A 26,850-nucleotide genomic window follows, 5' to 3' on the forward strand; every position below is an offset into this window, starting at 1 on the left:
AAAATTATTAAGCACTTACGTTGCACGTCACACTTTGTTAGCGGATTTCCTGTGTATCCTATAAGGCAGGTGCAGGTTGGGGCGTGATTAATAGTTCTGCACTCCGCATTGATCCCACAGGCGCCAGGGCATGGATCCCTACATCTGTTATTTGAACACGCCTTGTTTCGGTCACAGTCTGAATTTGAAACACATTCAGGACGACATCCGGTGTATGGGTCACCGAAGTATTCAGGAAGGCAGGAGCACGAACCAATAAAGTTTCTCTCTTTGCATATTGCATTAGCACCGCACGGAGATGGATTGCATGGGTTTGGCGGTGGGTCTTTAGCATCTGTTAATATTATAATTTTGTATTATACTTCAAATTAAGTGGTATGCATACATTTATAAATTTCCTAACACAAAAAAACTTACGTTCGATGATAGAACATCCACTAAACGGATCACCTGTATATCCAATGATACAATGGCAGAGTGCTATATGATTTGCGATGGTGCATTCAGCGTTAAAGCCACATGATCCCGGACATGGATCTACACACTTTTCATTTTGACATGCAAGATTACCAGGACATTCCGCATTAATAGAACATTCTGGTCTACAGTTTGGTGCGACACCAATATAGTTTGGTAAGCATGAACATGCAGGCGCTTCTCCAACTACTTTACATTGCGAATAAGGGCCACACGGCGATGGTACACATGGGTTTCCCTTAGGCACCCCAAGAATAGGTTCTAAGGAAAAAAGAAAACAAGTATAGAAAACAGCAAACATTGGTAAAAGAAATAAATAAAATTGATATAGAATAGTAAAGTATAAGATAGCAAGATATAAGAGAAATTATAAGTGAACTTTAAATGAGGGTTTTTTATAAAATACAACAACACATTTTGTTAACGGTTTTATTATAATATATTTTTTAACGCCATCGATTATTATTTTCTTACTTGGTTCCAGCTGGCAAGTAACGAATGGATCACCCGTGAATCCTGCTTTGCATGTACAGATAGGATTATGATTTATAACTTGGCATTTCGCATTAATTCCACATGTTCCCGGACAAGGATCCCTACATTTTTGCTTAATGCAAGCTTGGTGTTGAGGACAATCTGTACTTGTAACGCATTCTGGCCTACACGTAGGGGGCGACCCTATATAGTCCCCTTGACACGAACACACTCCATGTCCGTCTATGACTTTACAATTACTATATGGGCCACATGGTGACGGTGCACAGGGGTTTTCTTCAATAGGTACTGAAACAGTATGAAATGTTTTATTCAAAACTTGCATCATCAGCTGTACAATTCCATATACTCTAAACTGAGTTCATATTTTAATTACTAACTTTTTTTCTGCGGATAACATGATACCGTAGGATTTCCTATATAACCATCAATACATAAGCATACGGGAGTATGGTGTGCTACATTACAAACTGCGTTTACTCCACAAGCACCTTCACAAGGATTTACACATTTGTTGTTGGAACAAGCTTGATCGAAATGGCAATCGTTATTTGTCACACATTCTGGACGGCATCCCATGTATGGATCTCCAAAATAACCGGGGACACATGTACAAGCACCAGCTGAATTTTTTTCCGTACATAACGAATTTGGACCACACGGTGATGGATCGCATGGGCTTTCATATTCATTCGCAACCGTCACTACAATGAAAGTGAAACAATATAATATATTTTGGTGTAAACATATATAACTTTATTGGTTTTACCAAAATGAGACTTACCAATGAAATAACACCCACTAAAAGGGTCACCGGTATAGCTATCTTGACAACGACACACAGCTTTGTGTGAAATAACCATACAATCAGTGTGTGCGCCACAAGAACCATCGCAAGGTGACATACATTTTTCGCGAATACAAGCAAGATTACTAGGACATTCTTCATCATAAATACATTCGGGACGACAATTCGGGGCCCTGCCCACGTAACCGGCGGTACATGAACAAGCTGGTGTTTCACCTACCATTCGACATTGTGAGTTTGGTCCACATGGAGAAGGAATACATGGATTTTGTGACGGTTTTGGTTCAGGACCTTAAAAGATTTAGGTTTTGTTATTATTAAATTTTTGATAATTTCTATGTTATATTTGGTTTATTTACGAAAACACTTACGTTGATCATAAACACATTGTATAAATGGATCACCAATATAATTACGGGGACAACTACATAATGCATTATGGTTCACAACATTGCATTTCGCGTCTTTCCCACAGGCACTGATACATGGATCTATGCATTTTTTGTTAATGCAGGCTTTGTTTGGCATACAGTCGCTGCTAACCATACATTCGGGATGACAAGAAGGGGGTGAACCGAAATAGTCGTCCTGGCAAGCACAAATCGCGTGTCCATGACTTTCTCGACAAATACTATTAGGTCCACATGGCGATGGGTTGCACGGCTGGTCGGGTTTCTGTTTATCTATTTGGCCTAAAACGATTTACAAATACGAATCAAAAATATGAATTAATTTTTAAATGTAATATAAAACATAGTACTACATAATATTTTTTCTTACTGATAAAACAGGAAGTAAACGGATTTCCTTCGTATCCAGGGTAGCATGCACAAGAGGGTGCATGGTTATTTACGCGACACTCCGCATTCATACCACAAACGCCAGGACACGGATCTTTGCATTTGTTATTAATGCACGCTCTATCTTTGGGACAGTCGGAATTGAGAACACATTCTGGTCGACATTCCACGTATGGATCACCATAATAATCGGGCAGACAAGAGCATGAGCCCGCCCCATGTCTTTCTTTACACACGGCATTAGCACCACAAGGTGATCTGGAGCATGGGCTTTCTAGTTTTGATTCAGTAACTGTAATATATTTGCATTTGTTAATAAATCTGGGATGATTAGTACCTATTATGGTTGTCGCAACACTTACTTGGAGTTAAATAACAACCGGAAAATGGATCCCCAGTGTAATCTTTATCACATGTGCATATGGGGATATGCTTTACAACGTTACACGTAGCATGTATGCCGCACGAGCCCGGACATGGATTGCTGCATTTCTCAGATATACATGCTAAGTTACTGGGACATTCAGAATTTAACGTACACTCAGGTCTACAATTTGGTGGTCGACCAATGTAGTTGTTTAAACATGAGCACACTGGTACTCCACCTAAATCTTTACACTGAGAATTTGGTCCGCAGGGACTTGGTAGACAATTGTCGACTGGCACCATATGTTCTGCGCAAAAAATTATAAATGATAATGAATAGTAATAGTATTTTTTTCTTAAATTTTGGGAATAAAATTAAATCAAAATAACTTACTGTCTTCCAAGTAACATCGCACAAATGGATCACCGGTATAGTCAATAAAACAACTGCAAACTGGATTATGATTGACAACATGGCAATTTGCATTTACACCGCAAGTACCCGGACATGGGTCTTGACATTTTTGATTAACACACGCTTTATCAGGTCGACAATCCGAACTCACAATACATTCAGGCCGACAATTTGGTGGAGATCCCACACACATATCGAGACATGTACAAACAGCATGACCGTTAAAAGTTCGGCATTTACTATACGGGCCACATGGTGAAGGGTGGCAAGGATTGACAGGTTCTTGGATAGCTGAAGTAAATAAAAGTAAATAAAGAAATAACAATAAAGAACTTAGATAAAGTATAAGGAAAATAAAGAAATAGATTCTTACTTATAATGGGATTACATGCATGAAGAGGATTTCCAGAAAATCCATTCAAGCAATAACATGAAGGTGCATGATTGGTCACTTTACATTCAGCATTTCGCCCACATGTGCCCGGACAAGGATCTACACATTTATTATTAAAGCAAGACCTGTCCGGAGCACAATCTGTATTCATAACACATTCCGGTCTACAACCCTGATATGGGTCCCCATAAAATTCATCTATACATGTACATGCACCTGCACCATTCCTTTCCCGACAAATCGCATTAGATCCGCAAGGTGAAGGATTGCATGGTTGTCGAGGAACTTCTTTAGAAACTGAAAGTAGGGTGGAAAAAGTTCATGAACAAGTTTTCATGCAGTGATAACTACCAAAGCTTAAGAATGCAGAAAAAAGCATAAACTTACTTTCAAATGGACTACAGCCAGCGAAAGGATCTCCGGAATAACCATCGTCACAGGAACATAGAGGCTGGTGGTTTTGTACGGAACATTTCGCGTTGAAACCACAAGAACCGACACAAGGGTTGATGCAAGTACCCCTGAGACACGCGAGGGCGAGAGGGCAGTCTTGATTGATGAGACACTGCGGACGGCATGCGGGTGGCGCTCCCAATGTTCCAGGTTCACAGGCGCACACGGCGCGGCCAACTTCGCTACGGCAGGTTGAATGTGGTCCGCACGGCGACGGAAGACACGGGTTTGGTGTCGGTGTCGAAATACCTAACATCATTATTATTTTAAGTAATTTTTACTCATATTACTTACGCTACAAAAAACCATAATGTCACTAAATCAACTTTCACGTTACGATTTACAAACTATTATTTAATAAAGTTAAATAAGATGTAAGATTTTTCTAAATACATAAATAAGTTTATAAGAAAATTGATAGAATTTTCAGTTTTATGAAATTAGGGTAATTAATACTATTAACACTTACTCTTTCTATAACATTTAATAAACGGATCGCCTTCAGGCATGTTTTCAGGACAGGTACAAATAGGGTTGTGCCCAATGACGTGACAACGAGCTTCGAGTCCACAGCTGTTTATACAGGGGTCTTTACACTTTAGATTTATGCAGGCTTTAGTAGGAGGGCAGTCGGAGTTAACTACGCACTCCGGTCTGCAGCTGGGAGGAGCACCTAGATATCCAACACGGCAGGAACATGCAGCACGGTTGTTTACTACATGGCATTCACTGTTTGGTCCACAGCTAGAAGGTTCGCATGGATTGAATGGCACCGCTGAAATCATATTAAAAGAATACTATTTAATTACAACAATAAGTAATAATTCATGACCGGCTTTAAATAAAAGAGAATATTAACAAAACGACGCGCTATTTTTTTCTTTGCGGAATATCCAAATTACTCTTTGGGTTTTATTTAAAAGAAGTGTTAAACTTACATGTTTTATATTCTGGTCTGCACGAAGAAAATGGATCACCTTGATATCCTTTGAAGCATGTACATACTGGTACATGGTTAGTTACCAGACACTGTGCATTGAGGCCACATAAATCTCGACAAGGATCTCTACAATGACTGGATAAGCACGCCAGGTGGTTAGGACAATCTGAATTTGAAATACATTCTGGTCGACATCCTCCCGCGTACGGATTACCAATATTTGGCGGGATGCAAGAACATCGAGCTGCATTGTTAATGACGGTGCATAGAGTATTTTCACCACACGGTGATGGATTGCATGGCGATACGTTTTCGTCTTTGCTTACTGCAATACATCCAATAAATGCATCGCCCCTATAACCTTCCAAACAACTACACAATGGTGTATGGTTAATAACGTTACACTTAGCGTTGTTTCCACAAGCACCCACACATGGGTCGCTACATTTTTCATTAATACAAGCTTGATTTGGTGAACATTCTTGACTAATTACACATTCTGGTCTACAGAAAGGTGGAGTTCCTGAATAGTTTGGCTGGCAAGAACATACTGGATGGTTTGACCTTATTTCACAAACAGAGTTTGGACCACAAGGTGAGGGCACACATGGATTTTCTTCAGATGATGGACCGTCAACAAACGCTGTACATGCTACGAATGGATCTCCCGTTGCACCGGGTCCACAACTACAAATTGGATTATGGTTAACTACGATGCAATTAGACCCGACTCCACAGCTCCCTTGGCAAGGGTTAACACATTGTTGGTTTACACAAGTTTCTATTTGTGCACAGTCAGAATTGCTCACACATTCAGGTTGACACATTGGCGGTATTCCTCTAAATCCTGGTAAGCAAGAACATATAGCAAACCCTGTTTCTGACACTAAGCAACGACTGTATGCACCACACGGTGATGGATCACATTTAGACAAAGTAGAAGGTATTTTGTGTTGTATCTGGCACCTAATATAGGGATCGCCTGTAAGATTTGAAGGACAGTAGCATACGGCGTGATGGTTTACGGTTTCACATTGCGCCCCTATTCCGCATATATCCTTGCAAGGATTTTCGCATTTATTATTTAAACATGCTTTATTTGAACTGCAATCACTGTTCACAACGCATTCTGGCCTGCATGAAATATACGGATTTCCGTAGAAATTAGGGAGACATTGGCATGTTAGTATACCATTTATTTCGTCACATACGGCGTTAGGTCCGCATGCCGTATTATCACATAGCTTCGGTTGTATAACTAAAATAAAAACATCACTATAAGAAGAAAGTTCCAAGTAATATGATATTAACAAAATTTCGCATTACTTACCTTGAGTATTTACTTTACAACCCTCATACGGATTTCCTTCAAAGCCAGGTTTGCAGCGACAAATAGGATCGTGATGATAGACCGTGCATTCAGCATTTAGACCACAAGAACCGGCACAGGGATCGACACATCGGTTTCGAATACAAGCCTTATCAAACATACAGTCAGAGCTTAAAAGACATTCTGGTCTACAAGCAGGATTGTTAATAGAGTTGGGTCCAACACATAAATCGCACACTGCAAATTTATCACCATATGTGTCACAATAAGAATTAGGGTCGCAAGGATTCGGTGAACATGGTTGTACTGTAGTATTATCTGGTATTATAATAATCGCTGTAACAAATAAAGCCAATGAATATAAAATAACAACATAAGAAACACGTAATATTATATAAATTCTACTTACGTCGGTAAAGACATTGTATTAATGGATCACCAATGTATCCCTCCGGGCACAAGCACGACACCGTGTGATCGGAACATAGACATACAGCATTAATTCCGCAAATGTTGTTGTGATCACATGGGTCAACACATTTTTGATTTATACAAGCTTCGCCCGATGAACAATCTGAGTTCATTATACATTCTGGTTTACATTCTATCAGAGGATCACCATGGAATTCAGGTAGACAGGCACAAATGGCCTTTTCGCCAACATCTTGGCATATTGCATTAATACCACAAGTAGTTCTTGTGCAAGGCCTATTCGATTTTTGACTTTCTGGTTGTAAGCAACAAATAAGGGGATTCCCTTCATAACCATCTTCACAAACGCAGACGGGATGATGAGTTTCCACGTAACATTTAGCATTTATACCGCAGACTCCAGGGCAAGGATCACGGCATGTGTATCCAATACAGGCCTTATTAGATGGACATTCGTCGTCTATTTCACACTCTCGGGAAATGCAGCCATTCAAACTGTAAGGATCCCCAGTACTGCCTTCTGGACATAAACAGGAGAATTGGCCTTCATAGTTTACATTACATATCGCCTGAGGCCCACAAGGATTTGGACTACAAGGATTCTGTAGTGGATGACAACCTACATCCGGGTCGCCGAAGAATCCCTCTTTGCAAAAGCACATTTCAGTGTTACTACTGACATAACAATCTGCATTACTTCCGCATTTTCCAGGTTTACATAATACGTCAGGTGGTAAGTAACCTTGATGATTACATGACTTATAAGGGTTACCGATAGTATTTTCAGGGCAATAGCACGCTGGGATTCTGTTTGCATCACAACGAGCACCAACACCACAAGTATTAGGTTCGCAAGGATTTCTGGCTTCCACACAACCCCTCACAGTATTTGGACTTTCTACATATCCTAATAAACACGTGCATTTTGAGAAACCGTTAGATAGCACAGTGCATTGTGTATTAGGCCCACAAGGAGATGGATTACAAGGATTATTTGGTAGTTGGCATGGTTGACGGGGTGGGTTTCCCTCATAGTTCGGCAAACAGAAACACGCTGGTTTGTTTTCTATCACCCTGCATCCTGTATTTGGTCCACATGGATTAGGTTCACATTCATTTCCTTCAGGAACTGAAAATGTAGTAAAAATAACTTAATTTAACGATTTATCAAGATGTGACAGCGTTGACTTAGTGATTAGGATTATTTTCTAACCTACATTTAATCCCCAGCGTGTATCAATGGGTTCTTTTGCATTTGCGCTATTTTTCGTGATTATTATGAGCGACACAATAAGTGCAAGTGTCGCTCATAAGATTTTCTTGTTCAAAATAAAGTGATCAATGAAACAGGTGGAGTAATACGTCTCCTAGTTGCGGTTCTGCGATTTCATACATATACATTATAATTAATAATAATTAATAATGTATATATTATACTTAATACTTACTACAATTTTTGAATGGATTTCCAGTTAAACCCTTAGGACAGAAGCAAATGGGATTACCATTGTCATTTTCACATAAAGCGTTAATACCACATGGATTTGGAACACATGGATTTGTTGGTGGTTCGCAACCAATTGATGGGTTCCCAGAGAATCCAGGTAAACATTTACAGGACGCACGATGGTTTATTACATCGCAAACGGCATTGATTCCGCAGCGGCACGGTGAATCACATTTACCATTTATACAAGCCTCTGCATTTGGACATTCGTTGTCTGATCGACATCCTTGTACTAAAAAATTTAATACATGTTAATACAAATTACTGTTGCGTCGTTAAAAAGTCGTATTAAACGTCAAGAACCCACTTTGTATTTTTTTGTATATGTCGGAATAGGCCCAGACATCAGAAGTATAACACGAGATATAGTAATATCATATCAGAGATCAATAATTTGACCAATAAAAGTGGGTATATCATTTTACAAATAAGGTTAGAAATATCTTCTAAATCGTTTTATCATTGTTATCCTACATTAAACCATTAATATAGTGGACACTGATTAGCGGTGAGAGAGAACGAGGTGACAGTCGGTTAAGACTCCGGTCCATGCATGCAATCAGAAACAATGCGTGCCGATACTTTTTTTTTAAGTAATCTCGCTGTTGGCCTTAAGGGCCTTTAGCACGGGCTGTTTTGGCGAGCTTAGCTTGGCCTGAATGGGCGGGTTTCCTGCGACTCGCGCAAGGGCGTCTCCTGTGAGACTCCTCGAACCTCGGCTCGGGCCATCTCCGGGTGGTCAATCGCCAGAAGGGCTGGATGGAAGCTCACAAGAGTGAGCAAAGTACGAAGTATCGGTCCTCGCCTGCTCCGGTGAAGGCAGTTTTTAACATTATTCTGTTTACTGCTATTGTTATTATTATTGGCCGCGCGGGCGGCTTTTAATTTGTTGTTTGCCAATGTGATTGGATCATCCGGATCCGTTAGAATGTGTCGGGGCCTCCTGCGAGCCTTTTTAGTCGAAGGGGTGGACTACGCCACTGTAACTCCACTCTTTTATACCCGTTAACAAACAAGTATGATTCACAAATGACGGTAAAAAGTATTTATTTTTAAATATTAGACATATAATAATAACATTTATATATTACGCTCGATAACACTGTCTCGTTTGTACCAACTATGAACTACCGCCGACATATTTATATAAACTAAATAAAATTAATACATTAATATTAAATCAGTTACCTTGATAACATTCCAAGAAGGGATTTCCAGTAAAACCAGCTAAGCATTTGCATTGAATACCGTGACTCGCAGGGTAGCATTCGGCATTATCACCGCATGTATTCACAGCACATGGGTTAATACACACTCTGTTTAATCTGTCACACAATAGCTCCGGAGGACAATCTTCATTATACTGGCAAACTGATCGAGATTCAACCACTAAAATTTTTTTTAATTTAAAACACATTCTGTTTTTTCTAAGTTATTTCATTAAAATCCATCTTCTTACCTGGTACACATCCTACATATCCATTTCCTTGGAACCCTTCGATGCAGCTACAATCCGAACCATGATTTGTGTTTATACAGACGGCGTTAGGTGCACACGGGTTGTGTATCGCACACGGATGCTGACATGCATTATTTATACAAGCCTCCGTCACAAGACATTCTTCATTTCGAGTGCAACCGGCTGAGTGAAATGTAAAAAAATATTTATATTTACACATGCAATTCACTGAGCTCCTAGAACGATATAGTACAGCTAAACTATTTTATACATCTTAATATTAATTCTGTGTAATTAGTTCAATTAGCGATCTTGTCACTCCTCATTACTTGAAATGTATTCAACGTTGGTCTCATATGTTAGCATGCTAGTTTCTTCCAAAAAATAACACCATGTCTACTTGTAAATAAATACATACCTACTATACTTCTTCTCAATGTAGTATTTTTTATAGTAAGTTTATGTTTAAACATTACAGAGTTTGTAAATATACCTTCATATTGAGTTGTATTTAATTTTAGGATTTGAGACAAAGTGAAGCTTACTTATTTTAGGTGAACATTTTACAGCTGGATCTCCTTCATGCCCGGCTGGGCATGAACACATGGGTCTTTGTTTTACGGGATTGCAATTAGCTCCGGTTCCACACACATTATCAAATTCACATGGATTTTGACATAGTCCCATAAAACAGGCTTCGGTTTCTATACAGTCGCGATCAGAATGACAAGGTTCTGGTGCTTTAGCTGTCCCAGGTGATTCTAGTATGTTACATGGTTTATTAATAATTAGTGTGTTAAATAGCTTGAGATCTTAGAAATTATTATTTACATTATTATTGATATATTTTGTACAGTTGAAAATATTTCTTATTTATACACATTTTGTCCGATATAACAACGTACTCGACAGATAATAGACGAAGAACTTTATGCCTATGTGTAAAAACATAATTATTTGTATAGAAATATGCTTTATAAAAAAGAGCATACCTCTAACGCAGTTGTCCCTGGCCTCGTCGATACACTCACAAACTGCTACATGGTTGTAAACATTACAGGTTTTATTCTGTACACACGGACTCTGGACCTCACACGGATTTTGACAAACCCCGTTTAGACAAGATTGGTTTATATTACAGTCAATGTCAAATGTACAATCAACTCTAGTCGTCACCTCATCAAAATCATAAGTTTGTGTCGATTCAGTAAATAAAGTAGTCTCAGTCCAGGCGAAAATATCAGTGTCTTTTTGCCTCGAAGATAAGTTATCAGAAAATGCATTGAAAGTTGATGATATTGTAGAAGGGTATTTATTTTTTCCTTTATTTACCTCAGAAGCTTCTGTAGTTGTATCAATATTTGAATTAGTGGTTATGTCATTTGTGTCGGTAGAAGTGGATGTATACCCATGGCTTTCGAGTATTTTGTTTTTACTAATTATTTCATCAAAAGCAATAGAGGTAACACTTTTTAATTCGGTAGAAGTGACCTCATCTGTTGTAGATTGCGTTGACTCAGAATACATGCCTGATTGAGTTGTTAGAATGTTCATAGTTTCCAGAGGAAGTGTGGTTCCAATTTCATATTTTGGAGTAGACGTTTTAACATCATTATCTATTGATTGAAATGATGTTGTAAGTATTAATAAATTAGATTTTTCTGTTGATGTAATATCAATTCCGTAGGTTTTCGTTTCCTTGGGTGTTACTTGTGTAGTTTGGGTATCATCATCAACAGTAATTGTTGAAGCCGTACTAGATTTTAGTTTCGTAATAACCTCTATCGATGGGTTTTTGTTATCCTCCTCTTTTATTACAACCATATCCATTCCCGTAGAAAATGTATCTTTTAAATATGAATTCGTTGAAGATTCGAAGGTATTTGTTAGCTGCGTTATACTAGTGTAAGGAACATCTGAGTCAGATTCATGGTCTAGGTTCTGAACCGTTGATTGTTCAATCATTTCAGTGGATGTTGATTCTGTGGTTTCGGGTAAATAATTTTTCTTATTACCTATATCTTGTATAACCGAAGTTGTCTCTGTAAACATATGGTCTTGTGTTGTCGCAATAGCTTCAATATTTGTTGTGTCATAGGATGTAAAATCTAAAGAAGTTTCTTCTGTTGTTTCTGTATCTAAAGTAGTCGAAGCAGTTGTACTTAAATATTCAATGTATGGTTTGTCACGTGTATCTTTTTCTGTGAAATATGCATTCTTTTCGGTATATCTGTTTGTTGATGAGTACAATTCATACGAATCTGTATTTGTTTCAACGCTATTCATGTCAGAAATATCAGACACCTCAGAATTGTTTGTAACTTTATTATCTACACTATAAACCTTTTGAGTAACATCTGAATTAGTTGTAAGTAATGTACTTTTTCCTTCATTTTCATCATTAACACCGAAATTTTTACTAGTTGTACTGGTAAATTCTGTGATTGATTCATAAGTACTGTGTATTGGCTCTGTAGAAAAGATATTTTCAACAGGGTTTTTTTTCGTAAGATGCAATGCCTTATCAATACCTGTGATATTATCACTATATGTTGTTGTACCATCGTTTCTGTTTTCCAGATACGAAGTTTTCACTTCTCTACTATCTGTAGTTGTTTCTACATTAAGAGCTGTGTTTAAGCCTGTTGGATTTGTATAACCAGAACTACCACTATATTTGATTGTTGGTATACCAGCCTCTGTAGAGATTATTTCTGAAATATCAAGAATATTTTCTGTTGTCATACTGATTTCTTTATAATTTGTTGATGTAACATCAGTCAAAGAATCAGTAGTGAATTTAATATCGACGTCAGTGCTGTTTCCAGTTGTATACTGATCATATTTGTCTATTAAACTATCAGTTGGTATATTTTTTGAATCATAAACTGTTGATGCCGTGGTAAAAATATGTTCATTTTCATTTGTCCCCTCAAGTAATTTCATTTGTTGTGTCGTTTCCGTAGTTGTGTAGTGATACTGATCTGGATTGGTTTCTGATATAATTAACTGATTTGCAGCAGTTGTTCTACTTTCAGCAGAAGATTCAGTATTGTCAAAGAACTTTTGTTGGCTTATTGAATTCGTGGAAGATTCCACTTCTCGAGAGCTTTTAGATATTGTATGTTCTAATTCTGGTTGATTTGCACTTTCAGTAGATACAACAAAAGTATTAACGTTTGCAAAGTTATCTAAAGTACTTAAATGTGTTTTATGGTTATTTTCGCCAAGAATATATGAAGTAGAATCTGTATTTGTATACTCAATATCTTGAATAGTACTATCGAATTTCTGTGATATATCCTCGGTTCCTAAAATTGATGTTGTCATTGAATTTGTGTTTGTCATTTCTTCTTCATTGGTATTAATGGAATCAAATTGACCGGTCACTACTTCGTTAGGACCTACAGAAGAAGTTTCAAATGTTGTCAATACATTTTCAGTATTATACGTGTATTTTTCTGTGTTGTAAATAGGTACGTCTTCTCTCGTATATAAACTTTCCGTAGTATGTGTTTCCATCTGATCACTTAGAGATGTTGTTATAGTTTCCTGACTATTTACGTTTAATTTATCTGTATCAAAATATGTGGTGACTGTACTTGATTCCACTTCTACCGGAATATTAGTTCGCCTGTCATTTAATTGTGGATTTAACTCAGTTATGCGACTTGTAGTATAGTTAATGTCATCATAATCATCCAATATTTCCGTATTAAGTACTTCTGAGGCATCAGTGACTGAGGACGTGGCTTTATTTTCTATTTCTTTATCAACACTATCTTCACCAGGATGTGGCGTAATGCTGTAGTTTATTTCAGTTACTGTAGTTGTCCCTTTTGAATTAGAAGTAGAAGTTTGAGGTGTTGTATTAGTCACTGTGGCTTCACTATTCTCTTTTAAAGTTATAAAGGGGGTACTTTTTATTCCTAGTGAGTACCCAGATGATGTCACAAACTGTTCTTTGGTACTTTGATTTATTGTAACGATGTCAGAAGTACTGCTATGATCAGCTTCTTGCGAATTTAGTGTTGTGATATATTCTCTTATTAAAGCATATTCCGTAGTTGATATATCTGGTATTTCAACAGTTTGATCTCCTCTTTCTACACTGTAAGTTTTCTTTGTTGGTAGATCGTTTTGAAGTGTTTCATTATTAGGATGTTTTGTTGTTATATTTATAGAATTTGTAACTGCAGTTTTAAAATTCGAATCATACGTATTTTGTAGATTTCTTCGATTTTCTGGAGTTTTTGTATTTCTATTTTCATTAACACGTTTATGAGTGCCGCTGGTTTCATTACGTTTTAAGTAAGGTTTTGCAGTTGTTGTATTCTGACTTTTACTTGCAACCACCTCATCACTGCCCAGAAATTCTTGATTTTCTGAAGGTGGTGAGGTTATTGAACTACCTAAGTCTTGACTTAACGTAGCACTTGAATCAAAGAAATTTTCCGTAATAGATATGGTTGAACGTTTCTCTGGAATAGTTGTTTCCGTTACTACATAAGTTGTATCTGTTATTTCATTAGTCTCTGTAATGTCAAAAGTCATAACGGTACTGTATGGGGATTTTGAGGTCAAACTAGTTAGTTCTAAAGTATTAGTAGTTGATTCACTCGTTGAATACTGATCTGTGGTAGTATCGGAGTTTCTTTCGGTTAGTGGGACATGTATAGGCCGAGCATCTGTTAATAAAAATAATACAAATGTCTTAACAATATACAAACCATTAAAAACAAATAGGCTAAGAAAATAAGTTTAAGAAGCATTTAAAAATAAAAATGGGTTGTTAATATTCATTTTGCAATTAATACTAATAATTGTGCCTAAAATGCATGACAATAACAAATAAATTTCACACATGAACTACATTATCCCATCACCAAGTCAAGCAGTATGTGGATTAAAATGTAAAATAATGAAAGAAAGCAAAAACTGTACATAAAACCGTCAAATGTGCAAGCCAATGAAAATGCGCAACAAATATGCAATAAATACAATAATGACTACAACTACAAAAGAATATCTACAGCGTCTAAGGTCCTCAGTGTAACTTCCGTAATCGGATTTTTTGAAAACAACATTTTAACCGGGTCTGCCGTGATAACGTGGCCAGTACTTCGTGGCGTTATATCGGACAAAATGATACGTTGTAGGCAATAGCAATAACCAGTTCATTTGGAGTTTTGCTATTCACAAATTATAGGCGCAGACTTGCTAGCTATACAGTAGAAGTCTGCAATCTTCAACAAATAAAATGCGTGAGTAAGATAGGTAAATCAAGATAAGTAAACCCTTAATAAAAATTATAAATATTTAGTAAGATTAAATATATGACAATTACACAAATATATAGTTTTATAGTACTTACTTTCCATGCACGCTCCAGAAAACGGATCACAAGGTACTCCTGGGCGGCAATGTGCGCAATTCGTTGATATCTTTTCATCTGCACAAATATTCAAATAAATACATAAGAACACATACTAAGCTTGTTTGGACCCACCTTTACATTTTAAAAATCTAAGCCAACATCAGTCGGCTTTTATGATACCAGATTATGATACTTAATCCATGTTCCGAAATAAATACATAGTACGGTGTTGCAAATAAATAAATACATAAATAAAAACTTGTTCGTTTGTTAAATTATTCAAAATTGAATGTGTTAGGTCCCTGCTAAAGAAATGTTGTTGGCGATTTGTTTTATAATAAATTGAAAAAACACTCATATTAATTATCAGAATGTCTTTCGTATTACAATAGAAACAAATATAACTATAAGCGAATAACTAAATGCATATTTACCACGAATACAAACACATCCATCGCATTTAGTATTAGGATGCCTAGCGCAGTCCGACGATGTTTGACATTGGCATACTGTAAAAGAAACAAGGTTTTTTTAGTGATTCCTTTACCTTAAAATGAACCTATTTAAGTTTGTCCCAGTGATGTTTTCTACGCTTTTCATAACTCAAATCTAAATAATTTTTTATAATTAATAAGTGTGTAATATATTAAAATACAAAGAGGTTCGTTTATCCTGACTTTAACACCGATACATGGAGCAAGAAAGTGTCTACATGAAATTAGATTCTGAGGGCCTAGCAGACACACAAAGTTACCTTTAGAGCAAACAGGTTGGTGATCAACGACTGCACAATGATGTCCACCAGCGCAAGGACCACCTTGTGCGCATGGGTCAGAGCAGCGGCCTTCAATGCATGCGAGTCCCGAAGCACATTGCTCATGGGCACTGCATCCTAACGCTGTGGTAGAGTTGACTATAAGTTACTATTATGGCGCATGGATTGAGATTTAAAATAATCCACATCATTTATTACATTTTTCGACGTTATCTAAGTATGCCGTTGCACGGTATTTTGTTGTTTCTTTATTAAGGCTAAGACTTTAGTTACAATTATTTAACGTTTATATAGTTGTACACGAAGAAGTACAAGACTTGTAAATTCATTTTCATTTATTTTTTAAATATCGGCTTAAGCAACAGTTTAAACTATTCACTTTAATTTTGGTACTAAATTGTGCCTACTGAAATTAACATAATATATAACATACATAGGTTCATCTATCTACAATAAACTATACAGATAAATATAAAGATAGGCATTTCATAGTTAAAGCATTTTGTTAGATATTTTCACTTTGTCTCGTGGGAGCTTTAGGCTGTTAAATTCGCGAAAGCATTAGACATTGCATTAATAGTCACCCAAGCACACAACCACCAATAGTTATATAACACACAAGTACTCAAACAATATACTATATCATTCCACAGACTACCTTACGTATAAAGGCGTTTAAACCGCTGAAAGAAATACAAACAAGCTAGAATAGAAGAACAGAAATAAGAACGGCATGAAGACATAGGGTAGATACGATCAATATTTCCTGGAATATGAAGAAAAAAATTATTAAGATTCATTCAAGTCAAGATCTAAAATATATAAAATTACTAAATACTTTCACATTCAAATCACTATCAAAAAACAAATTACCTTTAATACAGCCATGTTTTTCATCATGTATAAAACCGGCGGGACAGAACTTGCAAACGGGGTGATGATCTTCTACAGAGCAAGGTGCATCTCCGCATGCACCTATGCAAGGATCTTTGCATTGAAAATCTCGACACGCAAGGTTTTGAGGACATCCGGTGTCTCTCAAGCAGATCGATACTGATGGTTGGCAATCTTTAATGCACAAGCACATAATTTTGTGTTCCACAACTTCACATTGTTTTCCTTTCGTACACATTGACTCTCTAGATGCCAAACATGGATTCACACATTTATTATCTTTACAAAGTGTGTTAGAAGGGCATTGTTCATCTCTAGTGCATTCCGCGTGTTCAGGAGCACAAGTCAATTCACCTCTTTCGTTTAAGGCGAAGCCATTTCGACAAACACATACAGGCTGATGATTACGTACTTCACATTTTTGATTCGGCCGACAGCTGTGATAGTCGGAGCAGGGGTTACGGCAGTAATTCGTAGCTAAGTCGCAAGCTAACTTTGACGGACAGGGCTTGGTGTCAGAGCATGTGAATGTGTTATTTATATCCGAAGTAGATTTGCAGGTGGGGTCCAGCCGGCAGGCAAGTCTGGGTTGTCCGACGTAGCATTGTGGACAGGAGCATTGCGCTCTATGCATGACAGGAACACACAGGGCGTCCTCCCCACACACACCGCGCACTGTGCACGGATCCACGCAGTGCAAACTGAGGCACGCCTTGTCGACAGGACAGTCCTTGTCGCTCGTACATTCGATACCTAGGAAGATTTGAAAGAAGAAAGCAGAGTCGAAAGAGCTGTACCTTCAGCCGTGAAGAGGAAACTTTCTCACGAGACAGTGCATGCTTTTTGAAACTGATAGTTTTATGACCAGAAATATATAACGGTAGGAATATTATAAAGAAGCGATATGTACATGAAGCCGAACAAAATGTTACTGACTGAAATCAAGCACGAATGGTGAGAATGCTTCCACTAATAATCGACAAAAATGTGTCATTTTTAATTTAATGTATACATTTTGTACACTGAGAAATTATTTTTTTACATAACTCAGGAATCGTGTCACAAAGATAACATATAATAATTATTTTTGTGATTCTTTTAAAATTATATAATGTTATTGACCTTCTCACTATCGATGTTGATAATTGTTTGACACGACCCCTAAATTATAGAATCTATACTTTTTACTTATATGGGACATTTCAGTCCCAATGCATTATTAATGCCTGAAATTGTGCATCTAGAAAACGAGAAGTCTCCCTAAGTTTGTACATAATTAAGTAAAATAGAAATAATTATTACTTTTTTACAAAAAAAGGAAAATATAAAATGAAAGTTTATAGTTTGTAAACTTCAAACGTGCATTTTTACAAGTGATGTGCATGAAAAAATGTGTGTAACTCACTGGTGTGACATTCTATATCAGCTTGGCCTTCCGTACCGGGAACACATCGGCATACAAACTCTGCCCCTTCTCGTAAGCATTCTCCTTTAACACCACATCCAGTCGTACGGCAATCAACAATAGTGCGTTCTTGAGTACCTATAACATACGAGTTAATTAGTAATACGCACAAGCAATAAAATTAGAAGCGCGTACATATAAGTTATATATGTTAATACGTACATTCTATATTTGGGTCTCCGTTTGGATAATTGCGTGGACAATAGCATTGTGTCTCTCGATTTTGTCCAATTCGACACTGTGCGTTGGTACCGCAAACTTTAGCAGCACACGGCATCATAGTGCCGCAGAAACATTGATGTTGTGGGTTACCCGCACAGCCCGGTGGGCAGGTGCACTCGTAACTTCCATCTTCCATATCCCGGCAACGAGCGTTAACTCCACAAGGGTTTCGAGAGCAAGTTCCCCCAGTCGGTTTTACACATTCAAGCTTTGGATTACCAATAAAGTTTGGAGGACAAGTACACTGAGGACTTCTATTCACCGATCTACATATTGCGTTTGTTCCGCAAGCATGTATACACACATTTTTACATTTACCTTCTTCATTACATTCCTCATCCAAAGCGCATTCATCGTCGTTAGAACATTCAAAGACTTTACACTCCTTAATAGGGTCGCCAGAGAACCCGCTGGGACAACTACAAATGGGACGATGTCGTGCTGAAGAACACAAAGCGTTTTTCCCACAAGAATTTTCACGACAAACGGGGACACATTGCTTAGATGAGCACACCATGTCATCTCCACAGTCTCTGTTACTATTACAGCCCGGTAAGCATACTCCTTGTGAACATATCTGTCTCTGCGGGCATTTATTGCGCAATGAGCACATAACCCTGCATCCGCCATTATGACATTTTTCATCACAATTACAATCGGAGTTATTGTCACAAAGTGAAATGCAAAAACCGCTGTCATCGCAAGGACAAAATCCGTCACATTGTAACTGTTTTCTTTTGCATTCTACGAGAGGATTTCCGGTATAATTGCTTGAACAGCTACATTGAGGTCTATGATTGATGACTTTGCAATCAGCGCATGTGCCACAACTATTGCCTTCCTTGCAAGGATCTAAAATATAAACATTATATTTTATTTAATCACACTTCGTTACATTAAAAAATAAAACAAAAACAAATAATATAAGACATAAAAATTATTAGGGCGGCATTATCGCTAACACTAACTAATCTCTTCCAAGCAACCCTATTAAGGGAAAAATCTAAAAAAAAAAATTTATAGGAGTGCATCCAAATTGTATATAAAAATTATAGAACCTTAATCTAAAGTAATACAAAAAATATTATTAAATCAAACTGAAAACTAAAAAGCTAATGTCACGAATTCATAAATGGTAATACAAAAGAAAAAGTTACGATTGATCAGGATAGGATATGGTTATGCTTATATATAGTTTAAATTAATTAAAGCAATACCAATCATAAAAGACAAATATTTTGTCTATACATACCTTTACATTGCCCGTTAAAACAAGCCTGTCCATCACTACAAGCTTTATCATGGCGACAGCCTTGTTTGCATATTCTGTTTTCACAAATATGGCCATCACTACATACGTCATCACTATTACAAACCACTCTGCATATGCCACGAATACACTTTTCATTAGACATACAAACGGTATCACTAAAATAATATAAGACAATAAGATTAATTTACAAATATATCAGAGTTCGTAAAAGAGTATATATTTAATATAGTATTCAATATTTATTTACCTTCTACACGATGGATAACAAATATTTCCGTAGCAACTAAATCCATCACCGCAGTTTTTGTCCATATCACAAGGCTTAGATATTCTTCTGCAAGCGACTTTTGGATCCCCAGTCAAAGTTGTAGAGCAGGTGCAAATCGGTTGGTGATTAATTGATAAACACAGTGCGTTGGCACCACAAGTGGCTGGTTTGGTGCAAGGATCCTTACATTGGCCAGAAATACAAGCTTTGTCGTTTGAACATTGGGAGTCAGATTTACATCCCGTAATACAAAATCTGCCGTCGCAAATTTCTTCATCGGAGCAGTGGTCATCATTGGTACAAGCGAATCGGCAAACGCCTAAATCACAACGTTCCCCTTGAAGACAATCTGTCCCGTCAGGCGTACAAGCTGGCTTACATCGGTCGTCTTCACATCTCCATCCTGTTGCGCAATCGGAATGCATTTTGCAAGTGGGTGAAGGGGTACGTACACATCCAACATTAGGTGTTGGATTTGGTATTAAGTTATCGAGACATGAGCATACAGCTTTGCGATCTACCGCCGTACATCGCGTGTTAGGTCCACAAGGGTTTACTTCATTCGCACAAGGATTTTGGCAGTAATTGTTTCTACAAAATTCATCGGGTCCACAGTCGTCATCTTGTCTGCATCCGTAATGACAGCTATTCGCAAGACATATATGTCCGAGGAAACAATCGTTATCTACCCGACAAGTTACTGCAACAAACAAAAAAATATTTAAATATTTGAAAAATTTAATAATTAATTTTAGCCAAAAATACACGTTGAATTGTAAACCTCGTCTTTTTGAAAAAGTTGGTCAAAAATCAATAAAACAGTAATGAACATAAAAATAAGATACATAAATAATAAACATATTAAAATTGCTTACGCAAACAAGTTCCTTTGGAGCAACGTTCATTCATTGCGCACTCTTCGTCCACCGTACATTTAGGTACACACATTGAATCTTGACAATAATGCCCATCTTCGCATTCTCCAGATCCACCACACAATCTTGGTACTGGAAACAGTTTGATTAGTGTAAGATTCCTCATGAAGAATATATAATAATTGGAGTAAATATTCATTTCTAAGTAGTAAAGTTTAATTAATAATAGTACTTACTTCTTACGCATTCAACGTCTTGATTTCCAGTAAATCTATTCGGACAACTACATTGTATAACGTGATTATCAGTTCTGCATAAAGCATTTAAACCACAAGTATTTTCCATTTTACAGGGATCTAAACATTGGCCGTTAATACATTTTTCTTGCATTTTACATTCTTCGTCAAGTAAACATAAAGCTGAAATGAAAGAAAATATAAGTGTAGCCTATTTTTGCAATTAAAAAATAACAAATTATAGAAAGTTTTCTTACCTTGACATACTTTTTCATGGCAATATTGGTTTTTAGGGCAATCGTCTTTTGCATTACAAGAAACTTCATCGGGTCGACAACCTTTTTCACTTGAAGGATTTCCAGTAAATCCAGTTTTACATTTACATTGGCCAGAATGTCTCGCCGCAAGACACTCAGCATTAGGTCCACATTTGATATTATCACAAGCATCTGCGAATAAACCAACATTGTTTACAAGGATATAAACAGTATGTTAAATAGTTAATATATTAGTTTAATATCAAAGTACCTGTGCATTTTCTAATTCCATCAATAACGGTGCAACGTGCAACGGTGGGACAATCCCTATTAAATCTACATTCTGAGCCTTTTTGACACCCTTTTTCATAAGGGTCGCCTACCGTTCCTTGGGGACAGGCACATTGGGCTCCACTTCTAGTATTGTTGCATTGTGCTCCATCGCTACAAGGGTTTGATTGACAGAAATTTATTTGTCGACAACCCGTTGATGGATCACCAGTATAGCCAGGTTGACAATAACAGAGGGCTTGATGTTTTTCTGAAGAACACACAGTATTCTCTCCACAATTGTTTTGAGACAAACACGCAACTTTACACATATTTTTTTCGCAAAATTTGTCATCTGAACAGTCACTATCCTGACCACATTCAATTTTTTTACAACCTTGAACTGGATCACCAAAATATCCTTCTTTACAGGAACAGGACGCCTTATGGGAAGTAGCAATACAGTGAGCATTTCTGCCACATGGTTGATTGTTACATAATTTAGAACATTGTGGTATTCCGTTTTTGTCTTCAGAGCACTGTTCATCATCAGAACAGTCATCATCGGTGCTACATTTTATTTCTTTGATACAAATTCTATTAGAGCAATAGTATGAGTCAAGGCACGTATCATTTGTTGTGCACGTTAATCTACATGTATCTTGGATACAGACTTGATCATTAAGGCAATCCCTTGAATTCTTGCACAGCCCTAAAACAATATTGAAATTTAAAGAGGAAACTATTTAGATTATTAGACTACTCGATACAATTTCAAAAAGAAAAGTATGTCAATTATGACGCATTGGTTCTTCTTTTATTAAGGGCAGACAATTCTTTCAGTCAGTATGGTTATAATTGATTAAATTTTACCTTAATAGGTAAGTGAATAGCACGAACTCACCAAAAAACGTATATAATTATAAAAGTTACTAACCTAGGCACAAATTGTCGATACATTTAGTCCCTGATGAGCATCTGCTATCATCGTTACAATACTGTACTGGAACACATCCCAAAACAGGATCGCCAGTGAATCCAGGTGCACAGAAACAGTGGCCAATGTGGTTTCTGGAGAAGCAATTCGCATTTCTACCACATGCACGTGGTATGCTACAGGAGTTTTTACATCTGTTATTTACACAGGCTTCTTCTGAGGAACAATCTACATCTTTTACACATTCGAATTTTACACACCCCTTATATGGATCGCCATGACTACCCGTTTGACATTCGCACACAGGTTCATGCTTTAATACGTAACAGTCAGTATTGTCACCACAAGGAGAAGTGTCACAAGGATTTGTACATTGATTTTTTTTACATTTTGTCATTTCTGAACAATCTTCGTCAGTAAAGCAGTCTCCGGGCTTTTTGCAGTGTTTTGTGTTGATATCAAGAACAGTTCCATTTACACATGTGCAAGCATATGACCCGGGTATATTTTCACAAATTGCATTCAATGGACACGGGTGTGTAAGACACTCATTTACATCTTCACATTTGGAATTGTTTAATTCAAATCCAGATGAACAAGTGCAAACGGATTTATGGTTTATAATTTTACAGCTGCCACCTTGACAAATTGTTTCATCACATTGATCTGCAATAAAGATATAATTAATTAAATTAAATCGTTATTATATATTATTTAGAAAACGTCATAAAAAGTTACACACCTGAACATTTGTTACTTTCTAATCGGCAAAATTTATCATTTGGACATTCGGTGTCATCCACACATTCGACCCTAAAACAGCCCACTCGTTTATCGAATGGATTACCCAGATGTCCTTTTTTGCAATTACATGTTACTTTATGCCTATTTACTGAGCAAATAGCATTCGTTCCACATGGGTCATTTCTTTCACACGGATTTGTGCACTTTCCTCGGAAACAGACAAGTGAATCTTCGCATTGATTATCGCGTCTACATTGATTGGGCAATAAGCATCCTGATTTGTAAGGGTCTCCAATGGCACCCGTAGGGCAGACACATTTATAAGAACCGATATCATCTATACACTGGGCTGAGGGGTGACACGGATTATTTACGCATTCGTTTTCATTTATACATTCATTCTGTGTCATTTTGAATCCTGGTAGACATTGGCATTTTGTTTCTTTACACATTTGATTAGTCATGCAGTCTGAATCTGCCTTGCATCCAAGTATGCATACTCCGGAATTACAGTGTTCACCATGTAAACAGTTGCTACTGGTGTGGCAAACCTTATGACATTTATTATCAAAACATGTTTCCCCCATGGCACAGTCAGAATTAAGTTGGCATGGTACCTGACAGAAATATCCAATGCACATGTGATCTGGCGGACAATCTAAAGTTTTAGAACATGAATTTGGTTTTCTAATACAGCCTTGTTGAGCCGTTGGTGTCCCTTCGAATCCTAGAGGGCATTCACATGTTGTGGTATGTTGAACTCTTGAACAAATTGCATTCGGGCCACATATTCTTGAACCGATACAGGGATCAATACATTGGTTGTTCACACACGCTTCTTCACTGATACAATCATTATTACCGCGGCATCCAATCAAGCATTGACCACCAATACACGCTTCTCCAATGCTACATTGACTATGCGTAGTACATTCTTTCATACATAAATTTTTGATACAAAACTCTCCGTGATCACATTGCGTAGAATTCTTACATGCAGTGAAACATTGGTCATTATGACAAATGTCACCATCACAGTCTAAATCATCAGCACATTTAATTATTTTTTTCTTACACGCATTTAACCCCTGTATAAGTTCATATCCTTCGGGACACATGCAAATTGCCTTTCTCTCAACAACTTTACACAATGAATTAACTCCACATGCATTTTCACATGGGTTTATACACCGCCCGTTTAAGCAAACGGTGTCTGTAGGACAATCATCGTCGCCTTTTGGACATCGGTTCTGCGCTACACAGCCTGTTTCTTTCGGATCACCTACTAATCCATCAGGACATTTACAAACGAAGGAGGATCCTGATGGTTCACATATTGCTGATTTATGACAAGGATTTGATTGACACACGTCAACTTTTCTACAACTAACTTCAGGTATCGGATTTGCTAGGTAACCGGCTGGACAACGACATGTAAATTTATGATTCTCCGCAATACACACGGCATTTTCGCCACACGACTCCTCTTCACATACGTCAATACAAGTATGTGTCATACGATTGCATAGTTGATTAGGCATACAATCTAAATTATAAACACACGGTACTTGTTTACATCCATTCTTTAAGTCATTTGGATCTCCCATATACGGTCCTAGAGGGCATTGACAATTAGCAACGTGATTATTAGTTACACAGAGAGCATTTGGTCCACAAATCAGTTGCTGACAAGCTGGAACACATTTTTTAATAGTATTGATTGTCTTACAGATTTCACTTTCTCTACATTGCGCATCATTAACACATTGATTTTTATTATTTGGTACGCAACCAATTCGATCATTTGGATTTCCTTCATAACCTGGAGAACATTGACACTGACTTTTGTGATCTTTTGTTATACATCTAGAATTTTGCGGACACGTAAATGTTTGGCATATATCTAAACACTTTTTAACGTCCAAAATATCTTTTTGACATGCTTTATCATCATCACAATCAATATCATTTTTACAATTTGATGTTGTAGGCTGCTCACACATTGAGTTCAAGGGATTCCATATAAAACCTTCCTTACAGTCGCAACGAGCGCTATTATCTATAACTTTACATATTTCATTGGGACTGCATATTATAGTAGAGCATAAATCGAGACATCTTTTAGTTGAACCATCTACTGACACGCAAATTTGCGGCTCGGCACAATCAGTATTTACATTACATTCGACCTCGTTAGGCTCGGGTTGTTGTAATTGACATCCAGTTTTAACATCATTAGGTTTTCCTACATAACCTTCAGCACATATACAATGAGCGTGATGATTTGAACTAACGCATATCGAATTAGGTCCACATTGACGTTTACTACAAGCATCTAAACACTTTCTGGTGTCTTTACCTAATTGTAAACAAATTTCAGAGTCTTTACAATCTCCATCAGTAAAACATGTTTTATCAATAGTGCAACCGTGTTGAAGATGATTGGGATTTCCTATGTAACCTGGAAGGCATTCGCATTTTCCTTCGGCGCATATAGTTTTTGGTCCACATTGCGTATTTCGACAGGCGTCAATGCATCTAGATTTTTCACAAAAATATCCCTCTGGGCACGAGCTATTACGGGAACATGTACACGCTGTACCATCTACACATTTTGATACTGATACTTGAGTACAGAGCTCGTATGGATTACCAATATACCGACTCTTGCATATACAACTGTAACTTCCAGGTGTGTTGATACAAATCGCATTTTCCCCGCATGGACGTGAGCCACACTCGTCTATGTCGATACATTGTAAATTAGGATTACCAACATATCCTGGTGGACAAAGACATTCTACGTGCGATCTAGTCTGCTGACATACTGCATTCGTTCCACACGAGGCTTTGGCACATGTTATTTCTTTTCGAGGTAAACAATTCTTATATGGATTACCGGTGAATCCTTTATTGCACTTGCAAACATTAATTTGTCCATAAACGCAATAGGCATTCTCAGCACAACCCGGTTTGCAGGTTGGTGGGGCTACGGCTGTAACAATGGCAAGACGTTAAAGTAAAGAAAAGGCATGTGGAATTTATATAAAACAGATTGAATTTTTCATAAAATTTATGAATAAAAAAGATATGATAAGAGAACGAGCTCTCCCTCTTTATCTTTGATAAAAAATTATCAGTAGTAAATTTTTAAATTTATTAAATATATATGTATTCATAAAGTAATTTGAAAATTATACTTACGAGGCATACAAAGTAAGTCTGGGTTACCAACAAAGAAGGCATTACAAATACAGCGGCCTGTTCCTTCATCACAAGTGGCACCGATACCACAAACGACATCTTCGCAACGCTGGCGACATCTACCGGCTACACACGACATTGGTTCCTCACACGGAATCCCTGCTCCGCAAAAGTCCC

General features: G+C 37.2%; 1 protein-coding gene across 1 annotated transcript in view; it reads right to left on the reverse strand.

The window, feature by feature from the left end:
• LOC110992775 overlaps positions 1-26,850 on the reverse strand; it is a 68,176-nt gene that overhangs the window by 21,384 nt on the left and 19,942 nt on the right. The window contains exons 9-31 of the mRNA XM_045628996.1: positions 16,008-16,151; positions 15,688-15,762; positions 15,251-15,328; positions 10,869-14,564; positions 10,422-10,637; positions 9,877-10,059; positions 9,606-9,806; positions 8,359-8,649; positions 6,888-8,039; positions 6,479-6,814; positions 5,147-6,406; positions 4,678-4,983; positions 4,143-4,457; positions 3,735-4,052; positions 3,341-3,652; positions 2,943-3,254; positions 2,561-2,872; positions 2,152-2,472; positions 1,757-2,071; positions 1,353-1,676; positions 952-1,260; positions 418-738; positions 20-334 (exon numbers count right to left, since the gene is read on the reverse strand). Of these exons, the coding sequence (XP_045484952.1) occupies positions 20-334; positions 418-738; positions 952-1,260; positions 1,353-1,676; positions 1,757-2,071; positions 2,152-2,472; positions 2,561-2,872; positions 2,943-3,254; positions 3,341-3,652; positions 3,735-4,052; positions 4,143-4,457; positions 4,678-4,983; positions 5,147-6,406; positions 6,479-6,814; positions 6,888-8,039; positions 8,359-8,649; positions 9,606-9,806; positions 9,877-10,059; positions 10,422-10,637; positions 10,869-14,564; positions 15,251-15,328; positions 15,688-15,762; positions 16,008-16,151 (11,412 nt within the window). The remainder of the gene's footprint in view (positions 1-19; positions 335-417; positions 739-951; positions 1,261-1,352; positions 1,677-1,756; positions 2,072-2,151; positions 2,473-2,560; positions 2,873-2,942; positions 3,255-3,340; positions 3,653-3,734; positions 4,053-4,142; positions 4,458-4,677; positions 4,984-5,146; positions 6,407-6,478; positions 6,815-6,887; positions 8,040-8,358; positions 8,650-9,605; positions 9,807-9,876; positions 10,060-10,421; positions 10,638-10,868; positions 14,565-15,250; positions 15,329-15,687; positions 15,763-16,007; positions 16,152-26,850) is intronic.

This window comes from Pieris rapae, chromosome 7 (genome assembly GCF_905147795.1).
Source record: "Pieris rapae chromosome 7, ilPieRapa1.1, whole genome shotgun sequence".
Taxonomy (NCBI): Eukaryota; Metazoa; Arthropoda; class Insecta; order Lepidoptera; family Pieridae; genus Pieris; species Pieris rapae.